This window comes from Cydia amplana, chromosome 5 (assembly GCF_948474715.1).
Source record: "Cydia amplana chromosome 5, ilCydAmpl1.1, whole genome shotgun sequence".
NCBI classification, from domain to species: domain Eukaryota; kingdom Metazoa; phylum Arthropoda; class Insecta; order Lepidoptera; family Tortricidae; genus Cydia; species Cydia amplana.
In genome coordinates, this window is record NC_086073.1 from 8,142,342 (window position 1) to 8,169,845 (window position 27,504).

The window sequence follows — 27,504 nt, forward strand, 5'->3', positions numbered from 1 at the left end:
CATGAATCGCGGCTTCGCGCCGCGATCCGCGGCCGAGTGTGGATGTATCAGTGGGCCTACCGCGAACCACGTTCGACGTGTTGCCTCTCTATCGCACTTGTAAATTCGTACGTAAGTGTGACAGGGAGGCAACACGTCGAACGTGGTTCGCGGTAGGCCCTCTGTACTCTCGGTATCACTCTTGTAACTTTTCTATATAATATTCACTAAAATATATTTTTTCTACTCCAGCACTTAAATGTGTCAATTAAATGACTGACAGTGATATCTAAAGCAATGTCATTTGAATGATTTGTCTATAGGCTCATAAGATGACTGCTAGCAGTCATCTTATGAGTATAATACAACTGCTTTATTTTTTTTAAAGATACAAGTTCCGATCATCTTGATTGAAAGAGGTATGTTTTCATTTACAATAATAACTCTTTTTTTTTTAAATAATAACTCAATTTTTTTTAAATAATAACTCTTTTTTTTTTAATAATAACTCTTTTTTTTTAATAATAAGTCTTTTTTTTTTAAATAATAACTCAATTTTTTTTAAATAATAACTCTTTTTTTTTAATAATAACTCTTTTTTTTTAATAATAACTCTTTTTTTTTTTTTTTTTTCTGCAGCTGTCATAGAAAAAGTAATGTATGCAACAGCTCATAATTGGTTCTTAAAATTCTCGGGTCTTTTTTTACAAAACTCGACTACGTCTCGTTTTGTAACTTCGACCCTTGGATTTTAAGAACCCTTATTATATCACTGTTGCATAAACTACTATTATTTCCCAAAAAAACAGTTATTCTATAAATGCCTACAATCTGAAAAAAGTTTCACTTGCGTCATGGTTTCCTAAAACCACACATTTTTGAAGTGAAAACTTCTTTAGCGGCGCTGTGCACTTTTTGAGGTGGGGAAAAAATGTTAAACTCGAGACAGCGTGACACCGTAAGACGTAAGATGTCATTGAGTTTTCACTTCGGTCGGCACTCCCGGAGTGCAACCCGTTGTTTTTTTTTGTTCTTATTTACTGACCAATTTGGTTTGACCAACTATATTGACAATTTGACACATTGCAAATAGGTTGCCTATAATAACAGCAGTAATTTCATAGAAGGTAGCATCCTATAGAAGTGGTCTACGCGTGCCTCCGTGAGGGACAAAACATACGTAATGCGACGCTATGATTGGTCGAATTTATTTGTTATGGTCGGCAACAAATCAATTCGACCAATCATCCATACTAATTTAAGGTGGGGAATAAAAAAAGTGAGACTGTGACAAAGACAAACAATAATAGCGCTTTCGCTGCTACCCCTACTGAAAGATACATAAGACTATCCCGTTCTGTCAGTTATCCCCACCACTCATGCCCAATCCAGTTTAATACTGGATTCATAAGTAATTTACATACAATAATTTGGCGCTTATCTCCAAAACTTATCTCCAAAGTTAAAACGGCCGTTTTTGTTTTGAGTTCATAGATTGACGAATCCAGCAACATAGAAACTAGTTTGATGTATTCAAAAGGTACTTAATACAAGATACAGTACGTAGCGGCCCCCTTTTTTAAAAATATCTTTCGTTAAATTTAAATAATCACAATTATTTAGCAGTGGCGCTAGTGTGCACGTTGATGGGCGTTTAATAAAAATTTAAGACATTTATAAAGCCAACCAAACCTTGCCAAACCAAACCCAAACCAAATTTATGGTCAACCAAATCTTGTCAGTAGAAAAAGGCGCGAAATTCAAATTTTCTATGAGACGATATCCCTTCGCGCCTACATTTTTCCAATTTGCCGCCATTTTCTACTGACAAGATCTGGTTGACCAAGTATAGCTAATAAAATTTTAACATACATACGTAGAAGATACCTACTGATCACACCAAAATATAGGTAGATCTATACAATTTCGTCCTTTCGTAAAATTGTTTCTGGCTCCCGGATATGTGCGCTAACGCCACCATTGCCTCTTGCCGCACGGTCACAGGGCCGATAGATGTCCGTCCAGGCTACTGCCTATGGCGTGTGCGGGCTAGTGGGGACAGGCGAATAGGTGTCCATATTACCCCGGGTGTCTATTATGCCCCAGGTTCCCCTACGCATGTTTAGTGCAATAAAAACACTTGACCTGTTCAATATTGTATTAACCCATCACTTGTTATTAGGCTCTCATCACGAAGATTGTCTACATAAATTAAACTTTTAAGTTACATCTGTCCGAACGGCATGAAAATAGTTTGTGCGGTTGCGTCTTTAAACTGTTCTTCTTGTAGCTGAATACTCTTCTTAGCACAACAGATGAAGGCTTCAAAGAACTCGTAAAACGTTATTTGGACGTCCAAATTCAAAACGCGATTATTCCCAAAAACATTAGGAAATATTGTACCAAATATTTTTATAATCATTTTGCAGGACAGGTTACCAAAATTAAAAAGCTTTAGCTGTGTCTCGCCATATGAGTCTTCATCCGGACATTTTTTTATATTATCTCCTTCTGCAAACAAAATTTAAGTTTAATGTGCGGCCTGATTTGATCGTACAATTTAATCAGATTGGAAAAAAAAATGTCCCGTCTCGACTGGGCTTCAATGCGCTTCTTTCTGTATTCGCAAACGTTGACAAAGCTATTCGATTAGATACAATGACATACCAAGGCTGAATATCATATCATCTTCAAAAACGTAGCCGTTGCGTCCAATCGGAAGGCATTCATCGGGCGCTTCGACGATAGGCGGCTGCGGGTGCTCCAGGTCATGGTGAGGGCGCAGCACCGCACACAGAAACGTGCGGACAGTGTGGGGCTCGCCCAGACTGCGGTACAGAGCGTACAGGGCTTTCAGGGGCACGTATACGCCGGAACCGTTCACAAGGTGACCTGTAAGATAATAATAACACAAAGTTATTAATTATCATAGAATAACTTTATACCTACTACCTATACTGTCTCAGTAATCATGTCAAAGCCGATGTCCCGTCAGAGTACTTTAAAGGGCGATTGAATTGGAACAAGTACCTAATAACTTTTGGTTAGGTAATAGGTAGGTACAGTGTGTCATGACTGTCTCATTTCAAAAATAGAGAGAAACATACTATCTTTGCCTTACACTAGTACTAGCACCCAAAAGAAAAGGATGAGTATAGTTTTTTTGTTCCTAAATAGTGTAGGGTTTTTGGTATTTAGCATACCTACTCGTTCTTAAAGTTAAGGGTAGTTTGAAATTGAAGACTTAGCATACCTACTTAATTCGTTTATACAGTTAAGGGTAGTCTGAAATTGAAGACTATTATGGGTTGGGTATAAAAAGAAACTACACTTGGCGGACGGGTCTCTTTGGTTGTTGAGCCGTGCTAGCAGACGGTTGTTATAAGACGAGATTATTGTGAATTGGAACAAGACAAGAAAATAAATGGATAAATATCTTCAAGGGTGTTGTTATTTTACACTTCAGAAGTGTGATGAACGTAAGTACACGCCTACTACTATTAATTATCGATTTAGTGAGATAACTGATAACAACATGACCCTTATTCTGAGATTTGAGATAATTAAATATACAAAATTCTAATGGATTACGTATAAAATATGGTACTGGTAACATTTTTATTTAATTTAAATAAGTACCTACATAATTTATTAATATATTATGATGATCAAGTACACGTGTTCTTCCTAATAAATAGATACTTGACGGTAGTTACTTCTTTTGCTACTTACCTATCCACACATGTGGAAGTTAGGCAGAATATGTCAACACGTGGGTCTTGATATTTGTGTTGGTTATGGAGTGTTAAAGGGTGCCTTAATTTTCATTATTTTTCACCACGGCGCATAGTTTCCGAGATAAATTGATAATTATGATTTAAAACCAGGTCTCGCAAATGAATTGATGATTTGAGTTTTGATTTTGATCCTTAATATTAAAATTTGTGGAATATAAATAGATGGCTACTATGCAAACGGGGCATTAAAGGGGGCTTGAATTTTAATTCATTTGTTTCGCTATGATGCACCGTTTTAGAGATAAATGAATGGTTATAATTTGAACTACCATTAAACATAATTTTATGTATATATAATTCCTTCAAAGTGTATAAGGTATTATGATATAGTATATAGGTATTATATAACACCGGATACTTTTACATTTCATACCGAGTTGTTGGAGAATATGGCTGACGATGACTCATGATGATCAACGGCGCTTGCGAACACCAGAATGTAGCTGGAATTACAACGGCAGTGAAAAAGGAATCCAGAGTGAAGCAGAGTCCTGTTGTGAAAGTCAGGAGTAACCCCGCTTCGGCTTCGACAGCCTTAGCGAGGGGTACGCGCCAGTGGACATCAGGTCATGTACACCTACTTTTACTATTTATATTATGAAAGATTTGATATGGTAATGTGTTGGATTGATATTGTTGATTTATTTATTGATGAAATATTGATTTATCGAGTATCTAGTATCGAGTATCTAGTATCGAGTATCTAGTATCGAGTATCTAGTATCGAGTATCTAGTATCGAGTATCTAGTATCGAGTATCTAGTATCGAGTATCTAGTATCGAGTATCTAGTATCGAGTATCTAGTATCGAGTATCTAGTATCGAGTATCTAGTATCTAGTATCGAGTATCTAGTATCTAGTGTCTAGTATCTAGTATCGAGTATCTAGTATCGAGTATCTAGTATCGAGTATCTAGTATCGAGTATCTAGTATCGAGTATCTAGTATCGAGTATCTAGTATCGAGTATCTAGTATCGAGTATCTAGTATCGAGTATCTAGTATCGAGTATCTAGTATCGAGTATCTAGTATCGAGTATCTAGTATCGAGTATCTAGTATCGAGTATCTAGTATCGAGTATCTAGTATCGAGTATCTAGTATTAGATTAGTAGTTATTGGATTAATGAGTTAATGGATTAATGAGTTATTGGATTAATGAGTTAATGGATTAATGAGTTATTGGATTAATGAGTTATTGGATTAATGGGTTATTGGATTAATGGGTTATTGGATTAATGGGTTATTGGATTAATGGGTTATTGGATTAATGAGTTATTGGATTAATGAGTTATTGGATTAATGAGTTATTGGATTAATGAGTTATTGGATTAATGAGTTATTGGATTAATGAGTTATTGGATTAATCAGTTAGTATTGTTGAGTTTTGGTTTATTGAGAGTTTTGGTTTCCGAAGCATGTCGCCAATAGCGACTAAAAATTCATGTGAGTGAAACCGTTGTCGTATAAACAATTTTTGATTTATTGAGTTTTGATTTATTGATTTATTGATTGATTTATTGAGAGTTTTGATTTATTGAGAGATTTGATTTATTAAGAGTTTTGATTTCTCGAGTTTTGATTTATCGAGAGTTTTGATTTATCGAGAGTTTTGATTTATTGAGAGTTTTGATTTATTGAGAGTTTTGATTTATTGAGAGTTTTGATTTATTGAGTTTCGATATATTGATTTGAGATTTGATTTATTGATTTGAGATTTGATTTATTGATTTGAGATTTGATTTATTGATTTGAGATTTGATTTATGGATTTGAGATTTGATTTTTCGATTTGAGATTTGATTTATCGATTTGAGATTTGAATTATCGATTTGAGATTTGATTTATCGATTTGAGATTTGATTTATCGATTTGAGGTTTGATTTATTGATTTGAGATTTGATTTATTGTATTGAGATTTGATTTATAATAAAACGCCTTGAAATAAAAACTACAAATTAAAATTAAAAACTAAGCTTAAAAATAAACTATAAATAAATATTTATAGATATTTAATATTTATATCTAAAATTACAAATTAAAATTATAAATTAAAAAAAAAGACAACGCTTCAAGTCGTTCCCGGCGCAAAGGTGCCCATGATGCTCGCAGCATTGCCACGCTGGATCACCAGGGACAGCCTTTGCACGAGGAGAAAGATTTGATTTATTGTTTTGAGATTTGATTTATTGTTTTGAGATTTGATTTATTGTATTGAGATTTGATTTATTGTTTTGAGATTTGATTTAATGTTTTGAGATTTGATTTATTGTTTTGAGATATGATTTATTGTATTGAGATTTGATTTATTGTTTTGAGATTTGATTTATTGTTTTGAGATTTGATTTATTGTTTTGAGATTTGATTTATTGTTTTGAGATTTGATTTATTGTTTTGAGATTTGATTTATTGTTTTGAGATTTGATTTATTGTTTTGAGATTTGATTTATTGTATTGAGATTTGATTTATTGTTTTGAGATTTGATTTATTGTTTTGAGATTTGATTTATTGTATTGAGATTTGATTTATTGTTTTGAGATTTGATTTATTGTTTTGAGATTTGATTTATTGTTTTGAGATTTGATTTATTGATTTGAGGTTTGATTTATTGATTTGAGATTTGATTTATTGATTTGAGATTTGATTTATTGATTTGAGATTTGATTTATTGATTTGAGATTTGATTTATTGATTCGAGATTTGATTTATTGATTCGAGATTTGATTTATTGATTCGAGATTTGATTTATTGATTCGAGATTTGATTTATTGATTCGAGATTTGATTTATTGATTCGAGATTTGATTTATTGATTCGAGATTTGATTTATTGATTCGAGATTTGATTTATTGATTTGAGATTCGATTTATTGATTTTAGATTTGATTTAATTGATTCGACATTTGATTTATTTGATTCGACATTTGATTTATTTGATTCGACATTTGATTTAATTGATTCGACATTTGATTTAATTGATTCGACATTTGATTTAATTGATTCGTCATTTGATTTATTTGATTCGTCATTTGATTCATGTGATTCGACATTTGATTTAATTAGTTCGAGATTTGATTTATTGTTTTGAGATTTGATTTAATTAGTTCGAGATTTGATTTATTGATTTGAGATTTGATTTATTGATTTGAGATTTGATTTATTGATTTGAGATTTGATTTATTGATTTGAGATTTGATTTATTGATTCGAGATTTGATTTATTGATTCGAGATTTGATTTATTGATTCGAGATTTGATTTATTGATTCGAGATTTGATTTATTGATTCGAGATTTGATTTATTGATTCGAGATTTGATTTATTGATTCGAGATTTGATTTATTGATTCGAGATTTGATTTATTGATTCGAGATTTGATTTATTGATTCGAGATTTGATTTATTGATTTGAGATTCGATTTATTGATTTAAGATTTGATTTAATTGATTCGACATTTGATTTATTTGATTCGACATTTGATTTATTTGATTCGACATTTGATTTAATTGATTCGACATTTGATTTAATTGATTCGACATTTGATTTAATTGATTCGTCATTTGATTTATTTGATTCGTCATTTGATTCATGTGATTCGACATTTGATTTAATTAGTTCGAGATTTGATTTATTGTTTTGAGATTTGATTTAATTAGTTCGAGATTTGATTTATTGATTTGAGATTTGATTTATTGATTTGAGATTTGATTTATTGATTTGAGATTTGATTTATTGATTTGAGATTTGATTTATTGATTTGAGATTTGATTTATTGATTTGAGATTTGATTTATTGATTCGAGATTTGATTTATTGATTCGATATTTGATTTATTGATTCGAGATTTGATTTATTGATTTGAGATTTGATTTATTGATTTGAGATTTGATTTATTGATTTGAGATTTGATTTATTGATTTGAGATTTGATTTATCGTTTTGAGATTTGATTTATCGTTTTGAGATTTGATTTATCGTTTTGAGATTTGATTTATTGTTTTGAGATTTGATTTATTGTTTTGATTTATTGATTTGAGATTTGATTTATTGATTTGAGATTGATTTGAGTTATTGTTATTGAAGCATAAGCCTGACTAGAACAGAACACCACAATTAAACAGAGATCGAGGAGGATTGATATCTCTTATTGATTATATTATTATGTTGAAATTAGACTTGAGTAAAATAGATTAGAATATAATTATTTTCTTGTATAACTTTGTACGCTATCCGTTGCGAAGGTACGAGATTATTAAAAGACACTTACTGCGGTAATTAATTCACTTTTATATTTTTATTGTTGAACTTGAAATTGTAATTTCCATTGTGTTTACAAAAAGGCAAAGCTCGAGTATGTAGCCTTTGCACGAGGAGAAAGATTTGATTTATTGTTTTGAGATTTGATTTATTGTTTTGAGATTTGATTTATTGTATTGAGATTTGATTTATTGTTTTGAGATTTGATTTAATGTTTTGAGATTTGATTTATTGTTTTGAGATATGATTTATTGTATTGAGATTTGATTTATTGTTTTGAGATTTGATTTATTGTTTTGAGATTTGATTTATTGTTTTGAGATTTGATTTATTGTTTTGAGATTTGATTTATTGTTTTGAGATTTGATTTATTGTTTTGAGATTTGATTTATTGTTTTGAGATTTGATTTATTGTATTGAGATTTGATTTATTGTTTTGAGATTTGATTTATTGTTTTGAGATTTGATTTATTGTATTGAGATTTGATTTATTGTTTTGAGATTTGATTTATTGTTTTGAGATTTGATTTATTGTTTTGAGATTTGATTTATTGATTTGAGGTTTGATTTATTGATTTGAGATTTGATTTATTGATTTGAGATTTGATTTATTGATTTGAGATTTGATTTATTGATTTGAGATTTGATTTATTGATTCGAGATTTGATTTATTGATTCGAGATTTGATTTATTGATTCGAGATTTGATTTATTGATTCGAGATTTGATTTATTGATTCGAGATTTGATTTATTGATTCGAGATTTGATTTATTGATTCGAGATTTGATTTATTGATTCGAGATTTGATTTATTGATTTGAGATTCGATTTATTGATTTAAGATTTGATTTAATTGATTCGACATTTGATTTATTTGATTCGACATTTGATTTATTTGATTCGACATTTGATTTAATTGATTCGACATTTGATTTAATTGATTCGACATTTGATTTAATTGATTCGTCATTTGATTTATTTGATTCGTCATTTGATTCATGTGATTCGACATTTGATTTAATTAGTTCGAGATTTGATTTATTGTTTTGAGATTTGATTTAATTAGTTCGAGATTTGATTTATTGATTTGAGATTTGATTTATTGATTTGAGATTTGATTTATTGATTTGAGATTTGATTTATTGATTTGAGATTTGATTTATTGATTCGAGATTTGATTTATTGATTCGAGATTTGATTTATTGATTCGAGATTTGATTTATTGATTCGAGATTTGATTTATTGATTCGAGATTTGATTTATTGATTCGAGATTTGATTTATTGATTCGAGATTTGATTTATTGATTCGAGATTTGATTTATTGATTCGAGATTTGATTTATTGATTCGAGATTTGATTTATTGATTTGAGATTCGATTTATTGATTTAAGATTTGATTTAATTGATTCGACATTTGATTTATTTGATTCGACATTTGATTTATTTGATTCGACATTTGATTTAATTGATTCGACATTTGATTTAATTGATTCGACATTTGATTTAATTGATTCGTCATTTGATTTATTTGATTCGTCATTTGATTCATGTGATTCGACATTTGATTTAATTAGTTCGAGATTTGATTTATTGTTTTGAGATTTGATTTAATTAGTTCGAGATTTGATTTATTGATTTGAGATTTGATTTATTGATTTGAGATTTGATTTATTGATTTGAGATTTGATTTATTGATTTGAGATTTGATTTATTGATTTGAGATTTGATTTATTGATTTGAGATTTGATTTATTGATTCGAGATTTGATTTATTGATTCGATATTTGATTTATTGATTCGAGATTTGATTTATTGATTTGAGATTTGATTTATTGATTTGAGATTTGATTTATTGATTTGAGATTTGATTTATTGATTTGAGATTTGATTTATCGTTTTGAGATTTGATTTATCGTTTTGAGATTTGATTTATCGTTTTGAGATTTGATTTATTGTTTTGAGATTTGATTTATTGTTTTGAGATTTGATTTATTGATTTGAGATTTGATTTATTGATTTGAGATTGATTTGAGTTATTGTTATTGAAGCATAAGCCTGACTAGAACAGAACACCACAATTAAACAGAGATCGAGGAGGATTGATGGTCTCTTATTGATTATATTATTATGTTGAAATTAGACTTGAGTAAAATAGATTAGAATATAATTATTTTCTTGTATAACTTTGTACGCTATCCGTTGCGAAGGTACGAGATTATTAAAAGACACTTACTGCGGTAATTAATTCACTTTTATATTTTTATTGTTGAACTTGAAATTGTAATTTCCATTGTGTTTACAAAAAGGCAAAGCTCGAGTATGTAGATCTCAGTTAACGCAAGTAGTTTCATTCCAGTAGTTAAATGATACCATATTTAAGTTACGAAATGTGCGATTCCATAGTAATATTTTATTAATTGTCAGGGTTAAAGTTATTGAAAGGTTATTTACACGATGTTTTTGAGATTTTGACATGCTGATGCCTGATTGAAACGATTGAAACTGTTAAAGCCACGAGAAAATGTTCGTGTGCTGACACAATTAAGTAGTAGGTGCGAGAATAGAACTGGTTCGTATCCTATAGATTGAAACTGTTAAAGCCACGAGAAAATGTTCGTGTGCTGACACAATTAAGTAGTAGGTGCGAGAATAGAACTGGTTCGTATCCTATACATTGACTCTGATCGCAAGAAATTTATCGGTTTGCGATTAGTGTATCCACTGTTAAGTAGTATATGTAGTCTTGTCGGCCAAGTGTAGGGTTTCCACCTGGCACGTGTATGAGGACATACACGGAGTCAGGATGGACGAGTGTAGGGTTTTTGGTATTTAGCATACCTACTCGTTCTTAAAGTTAAGGGTAGTTTGAAATTGAAGACTTAGCATACCTACTTAATTCGTTTATACAGTTAAGGGTAGTCTGAAATTGAAGACTATTATGGGTTGGGTATAAAAAGAAACTACACTTGGCGGACGGGTCTCTTTGGTTGTTGAGCCGTGCTAGCAAACGGTTGTTATAAGACGAGATTATTGTGAATTGGAACAAGACAAGAAAATAAATGGATAAATATCTTCAAGGGTGTTGTTATTTTACAATAGGAACAAAAAAACTCAGACAAATAAATCAGGTAAATACTGACAAATTGGTTTGACCAACTATATTTACAAACAGATACAAGTTTCATTTCAAACTATTGTGCTCTTAGGGCTTTGTTATAAAATACATACCTTTATGGCAAGCTGAACCTGGCAAAACATCTTTATCCATGAATGTTCTAAACGCACTGGCTAAAATCGTATCTGGTTTTGGTCCTGGAAATGTTGTTTTAGCGTACAACTTGCTCGCTACAGTAATAAGGCTATGCTGAAATTGCCAAAATTGTATTTTTTCGAAAGGGTTGTGAGGAAATCGAGCCATCCATTTAGGGTTATTGAAGAATATATTATCTATTTGGACTAGCGTCAAACCTTTTTCATGAATCCTGCAATCAAAATACAGCTGCCAAAGATACAAACGGATAAGATTAGGAGTGAAACTAATCTCTTCTGTATTACATATCTTTGCATACTGAAAGTAGATTTTCCTTAGTTCTGTTTCATAACATCTTAAAGCCTTGCGAAGAGATGTTTCCTCAAAAGTGATCAAATCTTCGATATTCAAGTTTGCTTCTTCTGGCGTTTCATCTTTGCGTTTAACAGTTGTATTGCCGTTTAATTCAAGGTAATATTTGTTGTTCTCTATGAAGTTAGTGACGATAGCCGCTCTTATTTCGGCTTCTCGATCAATATTCTTTAGAGCCTGATGGACGTGATAAATCAGACTCACGCTGCTGGAGTCACTTATGTTGAATTCAATTGTTTTCTGGACTTGAGGTAGTTTAGGACGTGTAGTACTTCGAGGTGTTTGGGCGCAGTAGTACTTTTCGCATTCATTATCTGACTCATGGGGCCCGAGGTTATCATCAAGGAACAACGCTTTGTGTCGAATGATCTGACCATCATTGGTGACTAATTGACCGGATCCATGCTTCAAGTTATCTTTAAACTCGCCTTTGTAATGCGAACCCAAACCATAGCCGAAGTTCAGGACCCCGTAGCCATGGCGTTTGCCCTTGTGCCATTCGCCACGATAGATATTAATCGACGGCGTCGCCATCGAGTTGTTGCAGTACATGTCCCAGATGTAAATACCGAAACCACTCATAACGTTGTTTCTCCAATCGCCGCTATAGAACTGTAAAATAGCATCAGTTTGAGTTTTGAGTTTGAGTTAATAAATAATCGTTACAGAAATAAGTCAAGGTACCTCTACCACGAAATCAATAATATTTATCTAGAATACCTTTAAACGAGCAATTCTTGTTTATTTATTTATATATATATTTCGGGGCTCTCGGAAACGGCTCTAACGATTTCGATGAAATTTGCTATATGGGGGGTTTTCGGGGGCGATAAATCGATCTAGCTATTTAGGTCTGATCTCTGGGAAAATGCGCATTCTTGAGTTTAATGAGTTTTTATATGTTTTCCGATTAAAGCTCGGTCTCCCAGATACCTATTTATGATGTGATATCAGATATGTACTCTGCGATAAACTTACATCATGGTTAGGCCATAACATCAAACCTTTCCCCTCTCTCATGTAAGCGTCCCAATCTCCTTTATAGCCACTATTATGGCAGTATTCGCGTGATCCAACTCCATGTCTTATATTCTGGTTGGAAAAACACATTTTTTAATAATCTAGCGGCCATAAACATATTATTATTAGCCTTAATAATAATGTAGGAAGCCATGTATGAAGCTGATTCTGATTTGACTATTGGTTACGGCTATAAAATGACCTTGACAATCGTCATTAGGCATTTCACGCACACAAATGTATGATACGGCTTTCATTTCATTTCACAAGCACCAATCAGCTTGAGCGATCGCCAAGGTAGTATCAAAATCGTAACAAATCGTTAAATCAGAATCGGCTACATAGGCTGGTCAATCAAATCTTGTCAGTAAAAAAAGGCGCGAAATTCAAATTTTCTATGGTACGATATCCCTTCGCGCCTACATTTTTCAAATTTGCCACCTTTTTCTACTGTCAAGATCTGGTTGACCAAGTATACTAACATGATCCCACTGGCCGTCGTACAAGTTAGTCCCGCGGCCCGGGTAGTGTAAGGTGCCGACCCCGTGCTTGGCGCCGAGGTGCCAGCCGCCGACGTAGGACCCCTGCGCGCGGGAGTCCACGTACAGTCCGCGCCCGTGACGCAGGTTACACGCGAACTCTCCCTCGTACCACGTGTCGTTCTTCCATTGGATCATCCCTTTGCCGACCATTTCGTTGTTTTTGAATTGCCCCTAAAAAGAATGGACTCGTTGATTTAACTAGGAACCTATACTTAGTATAAAAATTGAAATACAATTTACAGTCTGAAGTCTCACACACTCCAGCGTGCTGCCCGAAACATGCAATTCGGGTTCTTGTGTTTACAAGTTTCAGTATGTGCTTATTCTAAACAAACTCTAAACTATTGAACTATTTATAGATTTTCTATTTCTGTGCCTCCAGTGTAAAAGGGTTTAACTCGAGTTTATCCAAATTACAAATTTTGCTACTAAAAGGTTTATTTCACGAAACTACATCTTTTGTGCTGACACCCCACCCACTGCCCTACCACTTCTAGTTTCTGAGATATCGATTGTGCAAAAGGGTTAAAGTTTGTCAAAAATCTGAACCATTATGTTCAAAACGATTTATTTTTATATTATCTCGTTTAAAAAATTGAATTTTAAGAATCGTGTTGCGAAATGGTTAAAGTAAAGTTTAATCTTAGTAAATAAACTACATTTCAAGAAACATTCAGTGTAAAGAAATCAAAATTCACTTAGATCTAGGTATTTCGACTACCGGGTTTAGTTCGTGAATAACAGTAAAACTTATGTTTCTTCATTATTCACAAACAATTTAAACGATGTCATGATGTGTAAAGGGGTATAAAATAATATACTTTGACCGTTTTTCACCATCTAGTTTCGCTAAATTAGGTTAATGATTATGGTTAATGTTCACTTAGATTCCTTTCCATATAAATTTTATTTGTTGGTCAATGTGAAATAAAGTATACTGCGAGAAACGTATACAAAAAAAAAAGAAAAGTTGTTGTTTATCAAGGTGAGCGAATTCAAATATCAAAAAGAAAGTCCTGTAGAAGAAATGACATCTGGAAGATTGATTATGAAATAATTGGAGAAAAAAAAAGAAAAAAAAAACAAAGATGGGGAACAAAAACCACAGACAAGACATCCTCTAGACTGAGCATAGTAACGCTACCCCCTCTGCCACTTATACGGTAGTTTTACTCCATCTTCGAGTCAAGCCCGTGCCGTGATTGGTCCGTGTCTTTGAACGGACCAATCACGGCACGGGATTCGCTCACCTCGTCCCCCCGCACCCCCGTATTTTTGGCAGCATCGGTTTCATGAAATAATTGCTCTAAACTCCGTCTAGAGGATTCCTAGTCTATGACAAAAACCAACAAGTGCAACAGCTAGCCTAGCCAAGGTGTCAATTTCTATGGCTTCGACAGCGAAATGTTTTTTGTCTCTCTATCACTCTTCCTTATTAGTGCGACAGTGACAGCGTTGCGTATCGTTCGCTACGGAGCGTTAGCGATTGGCATGTTGTCTACGGGACCTGCCCTGTTGTACTGAACCATTAGCAATTTCAGCAGAGAATTAAAGAAATTAAGTCACTCTGTATCTCTGTAATTACCTACATTGATATTATTATTTTGGTTTGTTTTTTAACCATAAATTTAAAAAAAAATGCAATATACGGTTCCCAAAATGGTTTCTTTACACAATACAAAAGTTCAAAAAGATTTTAGCAACACTAGAGAAAGTGCAGTTTAACAGTTTAACCCTTTCACACATTCATTATTTTTGTGAAAAGGGATATAAGTTTATTTTCAAAGTCGATATTTCTGTTACTTTTCGCATAAGTCAGGTTAATTTAAATGACAATAGTTATTTGTACAACAAGAGATCAAAGTTTGATATTTCTTCGAGTGCTTATTTTGAGTCCCGTGCAAGCGAAAGATTCTATACTAGATTCACGAGCGTAGCGAGTGAATCTAATTTAGAATCTTGAGCGTAGTAATAAGGGACTCAAAAGCGCACGAGATGTAAATAACTTTGATCTCGTGTAGTTCACAAAACTTTTCACCTCAGCAGTGAGAACATATAAGAGAACCCGAAAAATGTATTCCTTCTTCATCACTTACCTCTATTCACTCATGTTTTCTTAAGATATACCAACAATTAAGTTTTCACTTCAGCAGCTCGAACAAGGGTACTTTGCTACTTAAAAACAGTGATCAAAATCGCATTTTGCTCACTGAATGAGCAAAATCGCATTTTGTTCATTTTGTCTCACTCGGTGAGCAAAATGCGATTTTGCTCACTGTTTTTAAGTAGCAAAGTACCCTTGTTCGAGCTGCCGAGGTGAAAAATATAATTAATTTCTTCAACTATCTAAACTAAAAACAAAAACCTATTATTTTAGAAAGAATGCAGAGAAAACACGGTTTGAAACGTTTCTTGGCCTTACTGAAAAATTAAATTTTTTGAGTTTAACCCTTTTACACTGGAGGCACAGATTTTATTGTGCGAATCATTTCGTAGCGCTATGCCGTAGCATGCTACGTAAATTGCCTTCCTCGATCAGCATTGCGATACGGGCTAATGCCGCCAGCATCCTTGGTAAGTACATTGCCTCGAGGGTTTATTTTAGATTTCAGCTAGTTATTAATTTAGTTTAGTATTTGTACAGTTACTGTTATACCTCTGAATAAGTGATTAGTCACTAAAAATACACAGTAAATTTAGGTACTGCCATCTTTCGTAAGCGTAAGATTCTGTAATCTTTTCGAGCGATGGCGCCATACCTTTGGCATATACTCGTGTAGATGGCGACACCTTTTGATATTTAACAATTTTAACACATATCATTCAAATGGGGTTCTTAAAATTTTAATCCTGTGAAAAAATCTGACAGTTACCTACCTGTACATATTTCGCAATATATAATATGGTCTGTGACGGCAAAATCTTAATTTTTATTATGCCTTGCTCCTACCCGCCAACCGTCCGATAAGGAACTACGTTTAAAAAAATACTTTACCTATTCAATAAAGTCAAATTGGTACTTTTGGGCGGCACGATCTTATTAAATAAACTGCCGTAAATCTCCGTTTGATTTGCATACCATACCAGGGGTCATCAAATGGCGGACCGCGGTCGATGCGGTCCGAATCCGGACGGCCGACCTGTTTTTGCTGTACATTACATTTCCAATTAAAACTGAAGTAGAAACGGACCGCGATTACATTTTATTTTAAAAACCCGACCCCTAAAGAAACTAATTGGTGACCCGTGCCATTATACCTACCTTCTTAACTTACCAAGTACACTGTCCCATCGGCCCACTGGAACCGCCCCTCTCCATGCATGCACTTCATAGAAATGTTCCCTTCGTAGAGATTTCCGTTTTTGAAGCGTATGACAGCACGCTCGTCCGGCCCTGACCACCACGGAACGAACGCCACTGATGGTTCTATCTGAAGCGTGTGTTCACAAATCGTTCACGTACAATATGTTGATTAAAAATATCAATATCTGGGAGACCGAGCTTTGCTCGAAAAACATATAAAAACTCAAAAATGCGCGTTTTCCCAGAGGTAAGACCTAGCTAGATCGCTTTTTCGCCCCCGAAAACCCCCATATACTTAGTACCTAAATTTCATCGAAATCGTTAGAGCCGTTTCCGAGATCTCCGAAATATATAGGTATATATATATATATATATATATATCATCTTCCTCGCGTTGTCCCGGCATTTTGCCACGGCTCATGGGAGCCTGGGGTCCGCTTGGCAACTAATCCCAGTAATTGGCGTGGGCACTAGTTTTTACGAAAGCGACTGCCATCTGACCTTCCAACCAAGAGGGTAAACTAGGCCCGTATTGGGATTAGTCCGGTTTCCTCACGATGTTTTCCTTCACCGAAAAGCGACTGGTAAATATCAAATGATATTTCGTACATAAGTTCCGAAAAACTCATCAATTGGTACGAGCCAGGGTTCGAACCTGCGACCTCCGGATTGCAAGTCGCACGCTGTTACCGCTAGGCCACCAGCGCTTTTTTTTTTTTTTTTTTTGGCGTTTTTTTTAGTCATTTCACTAAACCGTTCAGAGATTTAATCAAATCACCATATACCTCTACCATCTTCCTACTCCTGTTTAGCGAAATGATATATCCTCTACTAAACCTGTTTAGCGAAATGATAAAACTAGTTGGCTTTTCGAGTTCGTTTCGTCAACTTACTGTCGTGGTTAGGGATTTTGTCAAATTCCTAAACAAATCTAGTGAAATGAAAAAGCGTTTCGCGTTTATTGGCCGATTTTGTCTTTTCACTAAACAGAGTCAGTGATTTGGTCAAATGACTGATTTTTTCTAGGGAAATGATGATATGGATTCGCCATTTTAACATCCTGCGTGATTTGATCATATCCCTTAGAGATTTGTTCAAATCTCTGTTTTGATCATTTCCCTGCGACATATATATATTGAATAAATATACAAGAATTGCTCGTTTAAAGGTATAAGATAAGATAAAATTTAATTTTGAATTTGGAGTTGATGAATATAGACCGCGGGCCAGGAGCATATATCGTCAGTCATCGCCTCCCGGCCCAGCGCTTATTAGGGTTCCGTATTAAAAGGGTAATACAAAAGGAACCCTTATGGTGCGACTCTGTCCGTCCGTCCGCCCGTCCGTCCGTCTGTCTGTCACATTGCTAAATATCTCGAGAACTACTGAAGCTATAGATTTAAAATTTGGAATATGTAGTTATGAACAGTAACAACGCTAACCCAAACACATTGGAATTGTTTTTTTATTTTATTTTTTATTAATTATATATTAAAATGCCCAATATAAAGAGGGGGCAACATTTCTTTATTTCTTTATTCTTTATTATATTGCAGTCATGTTCATGTTACATTAGGTGTTACGATTTGAGAATGGTAGGTACATGACACCCTGTAAGGGCACTCAATATTTCTTAAGTCTAGGTAAGTATATGCATGCATCTTATATCAATAGCAATAAAATCTATTCATAATTTTGTACTTTATCGACCTTTATGTAGTATTCAATGTCACTCCTTTTATGAGAATAGTAAGAAATTATGAATTATCATGCTAATTAATATTAAATATAGATGTCCAGGTTAATATATAAATAAATTCAAACAATAAGCAATATGGTCACATTAATTAGTTATTATGTCGTTTTTAGAGTGCATAAATGTCGATAAATGTTTACAATAATATTTTAATAGAACTTAATTAGTTTAATATGGGTAAGTACATAGCATAGCATTATTACAATGTTTGGTCATTTAAAAATTCGTCTATTGTATAGTATGATTTTTCTAGAAGAAGCTTTTTAAGCGTATTTTTAAACTTTTTGTCGCACGGTTCCTGTTTTATACTGTTGGGGAGTTTATTTGTAATTATAATACATTGGTACAAGGGCCCCTTTCTGCACATAGTTAATTTGGTATTTGGTATGGCTAGCTGATTTTTAGACCTACTATTAGTTTTACATACTTCTCCTTTGGTTTTAAACAATTCCGAGTGGTTTCTAACAAAAAGTGCAGACTCAAGTATATATATACACGGTAACGTAAGTAATCTATGTTTTACGAAATGCGGACGACTGCTGTTTGGTATACGTGTGTTTGTCATAATACGGACGCACTTCTTTTGCATTATAAACAAATCATTGGCGTCAGTGCTTGGGTACCACAAGACCACACCATATCGGAGCCACGCATACGCATATGCAAAATATGCTGTAAGCGCAGTTTCAAAATTTGTGTTTCTTTTTAAAATACTTAGCGCATAGACAAATCGTGATAGTTTAGTTTTTACATTTTGAATATGGCTTTTCCAGTTAACGCTACTATCTACAGTTATCCCTAATAATTTAAATTCACTAACTTCTTCAATAGTCTGTCCGTTAATTTCTAGTTTGATATCCAAGGGTTGCTTCTGAATTGGTTTAAATTGAATAATTTTAGTTTTTTTGAGATTTATCTGTAAATTGTGGTCTGTTAGCCAATCAGTGACGTCTCCAAGAGTTTTCCGTAGGCGGTCGGTACATTCCGTGCTATCTGTAGTCTTTAAAAGTAGTGACACATCATCAGCGAACATAATACATGTTGTATCTATTGTTTTTGGTAGGTCATTGATATATGCGATAAATAGCAGACAAGAGATTACTGACCCTTGAGGGACAGAACAGGTAGCTTGGCGCATTTCCGATTTTACTATTCTAATTTCGTTCGATTCTCTATGGTAGTGTTCGATCTGCACTTGCTGGTACCGGTTTTGCAAGTACGATTTTATCCACTGGTATGCTAAACCCCTGATTCCCATAGCGTATAATTTATTTAGTAGGATGGAGTGGGACACCCTATCGTATGCCTTGGACATATCCAATAGTAGCCCTACTGCGTATTGTTTTTTGTCTATTAGATTTAAAGCTGATTGTATAAATGTGTACACTGCCAAAACCGTAGAACGTTTCTTTCTGAATCCGTATTGATTGGTGTCTAATAAATCATATTTTTCAAAGAAAGAATAAATACGATTTGACATTGTTTTTTCATATATTTTCGATAGGGCGGGAAGCAAAGATATAGGTCTGTATTGACTTACATCATACTTATCGCCACTTGGTTTCAAGACTGGGTTTATTATAGATACTTTGAGAGCGTCCGGAAATGTTCCTTCATCATAAGATTGGTTTACTAGCCAAGCTATCGGAGTGCTTAGTTCTGAGGCGCAGAGTTTAATTAATGTCGGCGGGATTTCATCTGTGCCGTAGCTTTTTTTATTTTTCATGTTTTTTATAATATTGTATATTTCGCGAGTAGTAGTATGATGTATAAATATGGAATTTAACGCGGAGGTAAGAGCCGAGCGTGAGCGCTCGGGCAGCGGGTCGGGGCGCGCGCGCTCGGTCGGCATGGCCGGTGCAGTCTGCGCCGCCGGTCGCGACGATGACTCACCCACCGCTGCGAAGTGCTCATTGAATGTATCTGCTATTTTCTGGGGCGATTCTAAAATGTTACTCCCGAGTTTTAAAGTTATGTTTTTATTTGGTTCTTTTGCGTTTCTGTTTGTTACGCGCTTTATGATAGTCCACATTGACTTTATTTTGTTTTTTGATTTTCCCATATACTTAACGTATGCATTCTTTTTCGATTGGTATATACATTTTTTTAGAAGTTTTTCGTATTTTTTATAGTAATTATTGATTATGTCGTTTTTAGATTTATTTACGAATATTTTAAGTAGTCGTTTATTTTTGCATGATTTTTTCAGACCTTTAGTTAACCACGTGGTTGTATGTCTAAGGCTTGATTGTAATTTTATTTTCTGTTTAGGTATATGTGTATTTAAACATTCTTTTAATATATATGTATTTAAACATTTCAAACTCTAGTTACTAGGTCGAGTGGGATATCATTTGAAAGAGCTCGAATTGAACACTACAAACCCATTTTTCATTCATCATACATATTTAGCCGTTAACAACTATTAATACGAGTTATAGCCCGGGAGGCGATTGGTCATGGAAATTTGTTCCTGGCTCCCCATTGATATAGTATAAAGAACTGGATACCCAATCAGCCGCCAAAAATGGCCCCACAAAAGTGATGTCAAAACAGATCATGCATTACTTTTTCGTTTAGTCTTGTTTGAAACGCTCAAATGTGAAGTTGTCAACAATTACGAAAAGTGCCGTTAAAATATGTAAAAATAACAATGATAAAACAAGGAAAAAGGATGGAATGTATTTCTTTCGGTTAGTTCTTTGGATAGCATTGCATAATTTATGTAATCTGGTGGTAATTTTATGGTTTTGAATAAATTAATTTGTTAGTACCAAAGAAGGGATGTCAAGTAGTGATGGGTAGGACATCAATTTAAAATGAGTTTGTATGAGTACCTCATTTTCTAAAATGAGGTGTTACAATGTCTTACTTCAAATGAGGTGAGGTACTAGCATATTTTCAGCGTCGACTATTCCATTAATTCCAACGGCGACAAAAATATTTAATGTATATACATATTGATGTATTCATCACTTCCTTTATAAATAAATAAATAGTAACATTTAATTGGAGTGCAATTCTGGAGGTTAAGAATAGAACTTTTAGGAGAAAGATAATTTTAGAATTAAGTAAAATGAATAGAGGAGTGAAGTAAGACATTTTTGCGGTACGAAGTACTGCGACAAATTAACAAAATGAGTGGTACAAATGAGGTGCCTCACGAGTGAGCGACTCAACACTTGTCAAGGAACAAAATTCTATTGAGTCGATGTGAGGTCAATATTTTTTTATATTTTTATATGGAATTCATAAGAAATAATATTATGTTTAAATTGAAGATTTCCAAGAAAACCTATGCGACGTGCAAAGTGGACTGCTATTTAATTATAGCAAGAGATAGGGGTGATGCAGTTTTAAACAAGGCAAAACGGCACTTGTGTGTTTGGCCCATTTCCCTGTTTCCGACATATACACCACCAATAAGGGCTTATATCAACTAACTGTAAATGCTAAACCTGTCGGAACACAGTGACAACTACAGGATTTTTTTTTATAAAGTATAGGTAGACTTTATAAAAAAAATCCAATCAATATCTAAATGTCCCCGTGCACCCGTGCTATGAGTAAATGTAGATCTGAAATACACAGTTATTTAATAAGTAGAATTTATTTCAAGGAAATTAGTATTTAAAGACGTATATACTTACGAATTAAAAATTTAATTTGTTTGAATTTGAACCACGAATTAATTTTATTTGAGCTCCCGATTAAATTAAATTTGTTTTATTTATTACTTCAATTTTAATATTTTCCTGTACAGTAATACATATTAAAGTGTACCAAAGTGACTCCATTCGTTCATTATTCTCGTTTGACGTTGTTTGACGTAAATACGTTACGTTTAGTGCCATCGGACTAAATTTTTTAACAGTGTTGGTACTTATGTTTGCAAATTTGACACTTAATGCTTACGACATTAAGCTCTTTTCTGTACGAAACATTTATCTTGACTCAAAATTTACGTAAGCGTTTTTATCATCAATGCAAATGGTGCGAAACATCATTGGGATCCACATTTCTTGACGTTTTTGTTCTGCTTTGTGTGTCTATTTCTTTTATATTAAGTCAGTGTGGCTCCCGGTCTAATACTTTAATACCAAGTAAATAAACTTTTCTTACTAGTCTTCTACTATCTACTTATTCATTGGGAGATTGGGACGATTCTAAGAAACCCAACGATGCTGACCTAAGCAACTTACTCAATGACGAGTGCCGTAGGTACAGTCAGTATCAATAGTAATAGCGGATGAAACAACGTGCCAAAAGTATAATCCCTTACTCTTCCAATAACATATACGAGTATATCTCTACAGTTCGCATTCAAACTTTTGAGGTACTCACACTTACCTGTCACAGTATAATTGTTCATCTAGCTATAATGTATCTCTTGTTAAGTTATTGTTATTACACTACACTACAGAATGGTAGAGACTTTTGAAGCATAGTCTGATCCGCTTCTTTTGATGCTGACTGACATATTCGCTACGTGCACGACTGGTGCTGCCCTCATTTTGTCGGACTTTCTACGTTAAATCTTATGGAGTAAAATTAGTTCAAGCGGCTGCCGCTAGTAGGTACTAATATCGGACATTTCATAAGATTACCTGTGTTTCTGACGATTAGCGCCACTTCCCCCTCCACCGACTTCGCACATTGCCAATAGACACTCAACTGATATTTGAGTTTTGAGTGGCCAAACTAAATGAGGTTACAAACCGAAATAAATAATAATAAATGAGGTTGCGTTGCTTTATCATAGATATAGTTCATAGCTACATCTAGTCTTCCTTTTCAGATCATTTGGATGTCACCATTGAACACCAAATTTAAACCCTATCGAGTGTCAGGAAATGGTTCTAACTTAGCTTCTATGATTTGACCCAAAGTTATAGGTAGGTGCATACCTACCTATTAATCTACAACCTGTTAATTTAAATTAAATTAACAGCTTTATTTATAAATACCGTACCGGAACCAAACCCGACTTCGATCTGTTGATTTTAGATTTGGTAATTTTTGCTGGAAAAAAAGAGAATGATAAGTATGTAATTAAAATACCTATACCTTTGAATAGTGTATCTACATTATCTAGCTAAGACAGCGGTCGGCAACCTGCGGCCCGTGAACCTGTCACTTGCGGTCCGCGAGCTTCCCTGGCTATCAAAACATCGCGAGAAAACCGGACTAATCCTAATAAGGCCTAGTCTCCCTCTGGGTTGGAAGGTCAGATGGCAGTCGCTTTCGTAAAAACTAGCGCCTACGTCAATTCTTGGGATTAGTTGTCAAGCGGACACCATGCAGGCTCCCATGAGCCGTGGCAAAATGCCGGGATAACGCGAAGAAGATGATGACTTGTATATGTATTTTGTTGATTTGATGTAAGTTTATTGATATATACGTACCTATATTTAAAATTATTTTTTATACCAAGCAACGAGTAGGTATACGAATCGCCTGATGACAAGCGGTTTCGTAGTCCGTTATCGGACGCGAGGTGTCACATACTCGTTACCTGGCCCCAATTTCACCACGGTGACAGGTGCGACAATTGTAAAACAGGTATCAGCGTAATTCGTCCCATTCGTTTTTCGTTCATTTCTTATGTCCGTCTCATTCTGTGTTCGTCACTCATTCTTTATTCGTCTCGATCGCTATATGTCCCTATCGTCTTAAGTACAATTATGTAACCTGTCTCTTTCTTAACAAGTCTTTTTCGTTTTTCGTCACGGTCTTCCTAGGACTCATTCTTTCTTATTCCCTTTCGATTTTTGTCTCATTCACTTATTCGTCTCATTTTTTTTCATGCATTCGTTATTAGTCACATTCGTGATTAGTCTCATTGATTTTCAGTCTAATTCTAAGTTCGTTACATTCGTTTTGCGTCTCGGTCACTATTTGTAACTATGAATGCAGTTATTCTTATTTTTTCATATGAAATAATGTTTATCTTGAGAAAAATTAACTATCTTAAGTATCTTAAGTCCCAGACCCTTCAGGGCCCTCATTTTTTTCCGTTCTGTATATGTACGGGACATATAAACTTCAATTTGTTTATGAATTCCGATCCGGAGGACATATGAATAGCAACTAAGACCTACTAGTACGGGACGATTAGCGAACGTGCCCAAAAAAGAACGGAACGAGTTACCATTAAAGACAAAAAAAGAATGAGACGAATAACGAAAGTGACTAAAGATAAAGTGCGAATGATACCAAAAAAGAGAGACACAAACAAAGACATAGTCCTAGGAAGACCGTGACGAAAAACGAAAAAGACTTGTTAAGAAAGAGACAGGTTACATAATTGTACTTAAGACGATAGGGACATATAGCGATCGAGACGAATAAAGAATGAGTGACGAACACAGAATGAGACGGACATAAGAAATGAACGAAAAACGAATGGGACGAATTACGCTGATACCGTAAAACATCACTGTTGCAGGCATCCATGGGCTACGGTTACCGCTTATAGTTTGTAGCTTTCTAGTAGACCCCGAAGGCTTATCCTATTGTCTATTGTTCAGTAAAACCGCACATGCTACTTACCTGCAAAAAAGGGTCCTAATTATTCTATTTGGCACCTGAGCGCGGGCTAGTCCAACGCTCAAAAAACCAGTGTAGGTGCGCTCTCCGATACGAGTAACGCGCCTTTGTTACGCATCTCGATGACACATTTTAGACTGGTTCTGTAGCGTTCGACTCGCCGGCACTCAGTAACCGAAGTACCGATTTTTTATGCAGATGGTTGTGGCACGTGGCACGAGCGGTTTTTCTTAACAATAGACAATAGGATTAGCCTTCGGGTCTATAGAAAGCTACAAACTATACCATCGGGCGGGCCGTATTCCTGTTTGCCACCATCAGTGTATTATTAAAAAAAAAACTTTATTATATGGGAAAAAAAAAGACATTCCTCTTACCAAGTTTCTGACAATTGTCACAAGATTTAAAAGAATTGTCGGCAATTCTTGACAGGAAATGAGTTCTGTGTCGGAATTATGTGACAATTGTCGTGTTTCTTGTGACAATTGTCAGAAACTTGGTAAGAGAAATATCTGTTTTTTTCCGATATTTTTTTTTTAATAATACACTGATGGTGGCAAACAGGAATACGGCCCACCCGATGGTAAGCGGTAACCGTAGCCCATGGATGCCAGTGACGTCAGCAACAGTGATGTTTTACAATTGTCGCACCTGTCACCGTGGTGAAATTGGGGCCTGGCCTTCAAAAATCTTTAACTACACTCATTTTTTGAAGTAGCCCAATGGCTATTGGGGTACCTAGGTACATTAACCTTTTGGACGCCAATGACCGATATATCCGCACCGTAGATTCAACGCCAAAGACCGATTAATCGGTCACAGACCACAGAGCAACATAGACCTACGTGCATATGCATAAAGTTCAATTTCAGTTTTGACACTTCGGTGACGTGGCGTCAGCGTGACTGCTTTTGTGTTTGACACGGCGTCGAAAAGGTTAAGAGAACCGTGGTCTTGGGAAAACCTCGGCAAAGAGTTAATTCCACTCCACTGCGGGAGAGATTGTTTGATCAACCGATGTTTACAATTGGTAATATCATAATTATGAACAATTAATTAGAGGCACCTCACTTTACCTTAACCTTTTCGACGCCGTGTCAAACACAAAAGCTGTCACGCTGACGGCACGTACGTCACCGAAGTGTCAAAACTGAAATTGAACTTTAATGCATATGCACGTAGGTCTATGTTGCCCTGTGGTCTGTGACCGATTAATCGGTCTTTGGCGTTGAACCTACGGTGCGGATATATCGGTCATTGCCGTCCAAAAGGTTAACTAATTATGAGGACTTGATTCTATTCCTAAACTATACTATAATACATATTATAAACTAAAGCATTATTGCTTACAAAATGGTTGTTCTTTTCCTTTCTTTTTAGCAGAGAAAATAGTGACTTCACTAATCGTCTTTTCTATTTCCAAGTTAGGTTTTTCCGGTTTAATAACCTCCCAAGACACCACAATGTGTTTAAGCATCGACTCAAAGAGTAAAGTTACTAGTTCCTTTTGTACGGAGCCCTTCGGACGAACGGTTGTGGCGACATTGCCGTTCTCGCTGCCTAAATGTGCGCTGGATTGTCCACGGACGGTCAATAGAGAGTCTCGGTCTGAAGAGGTTCTAGCGGTAGTTATGAGGGAGCTGTCCCGCCGCGTGGTAGTCCTTTGAGTATCCACGTAAAACATCCTATTACTAAATATTAACTATAGAAAACGAATAGGTACTCATTAAGCATAGAGTGCTCCTTTAATATTTGCAAACGTTAATGACAAGATGTCAATTTGATGTGCGTACAAGTGACGTAATTATTATTCTTTGATGACGTGAGACAGTCAAGCTCCACGAAGGTTATTGTATTAATAGTACCTACCTAGAGTCTGTTTGGAAAGAGAAGAGTCGTGGAATGTATTGAGCTCCATACATTCCACGACTCTTCTCTTTCCGCACAGACTACATTGAGCTATCCTACGTGGGCGTTTTTTTTTGTTGTCCCTTACACTTTTTTTTCAAATTTGGGATTTTTTATGTTATTTCTACTCAGAATCACGAGCTCTTTCTATCCTAATAGGAGAAAAAAAGTGTCCCAAAATTTCCATACATTTTTCGATCTTTCCATTCCGCGACCGCCATACAAAGTCTATGAAAAATGGTGACGTAATGGAAATAAAAACCTTAGGACACTTTTTTTCTAATATTAGGATATCTAGAAAGAGCTCGTGATTCTGAGTAGAAATAACATAAAAAATCCCAATTTGAAAAAATAGTGTAGGGGACAACAACAAAAAAACGCCCAAGTATGTCCTCTCCCGGGCCACGAATTATCTCCATACCACATTTCATCTTAAGCGATTCAGCGGTTTAAGCGTGAAGAGAGAACAGAGTTACTTTAGAATAAGTATATAATATTATTTAGGGATTAGAGAATAATAAGCCACGATGGCAGACGATAACACCTTGACCATCTTAGGCCCGCTGGACAACAACAACTTTATGTAGGTATGGCACCATTTTTCCACTACTACCACTTGGTAGTAAGTACAAGGGTGAACCAACTTTTTTGTTATTTGGTCTCGTCAGCCAAGCGACAATGGTAACATAGTTACCTAAGAAAATTTTGACTGAGCGTCAACGAGACCTTCGTTTCAGCTTGTGCAAAAATGCTTTCGTACCTATGTCCGAATGTTCTCC

The 27,504-nt window shown here is 34.7% G+C and overlaps 1 protein-coding gene across 1 annotated transcript; it reads right to left on the reverse strand.

The window, feature by feature from the left end:
* Positions 1 to 2,203: 2,203 nt before the first annotated feature.
* Positions 2,204 to 26,529, reverse strand: LOC134648241 (radial spoke head 10 homolog B-like). Its single transcript, XM_063502727.1, has 8 exons — positions 26,173 to 26,529; positions 25,663 to 25,712; positions 16,484 to 16,635; positions 13,149 to 13,379; positions 12,625 to 12,738; positions 11,253 to 12,258; positions 2,647 to 2,871; positions 2,204 to 2,490 (listed from the first exon to the last, which is right to left on the reverse strand). Exons 1-8 carry the CDS (start codon positions 26,499 to 26,501, stop codon positions 2,204 to 2,206), a joined length of 2,394 nt encoding a protein of 797 aa, XP_063358797.1. The 5' UTR covers positions 26,502 to 26,529.
* Between the last annotated feature and the right edge of the window lie 975 nt (positions 26,530 to 27,504).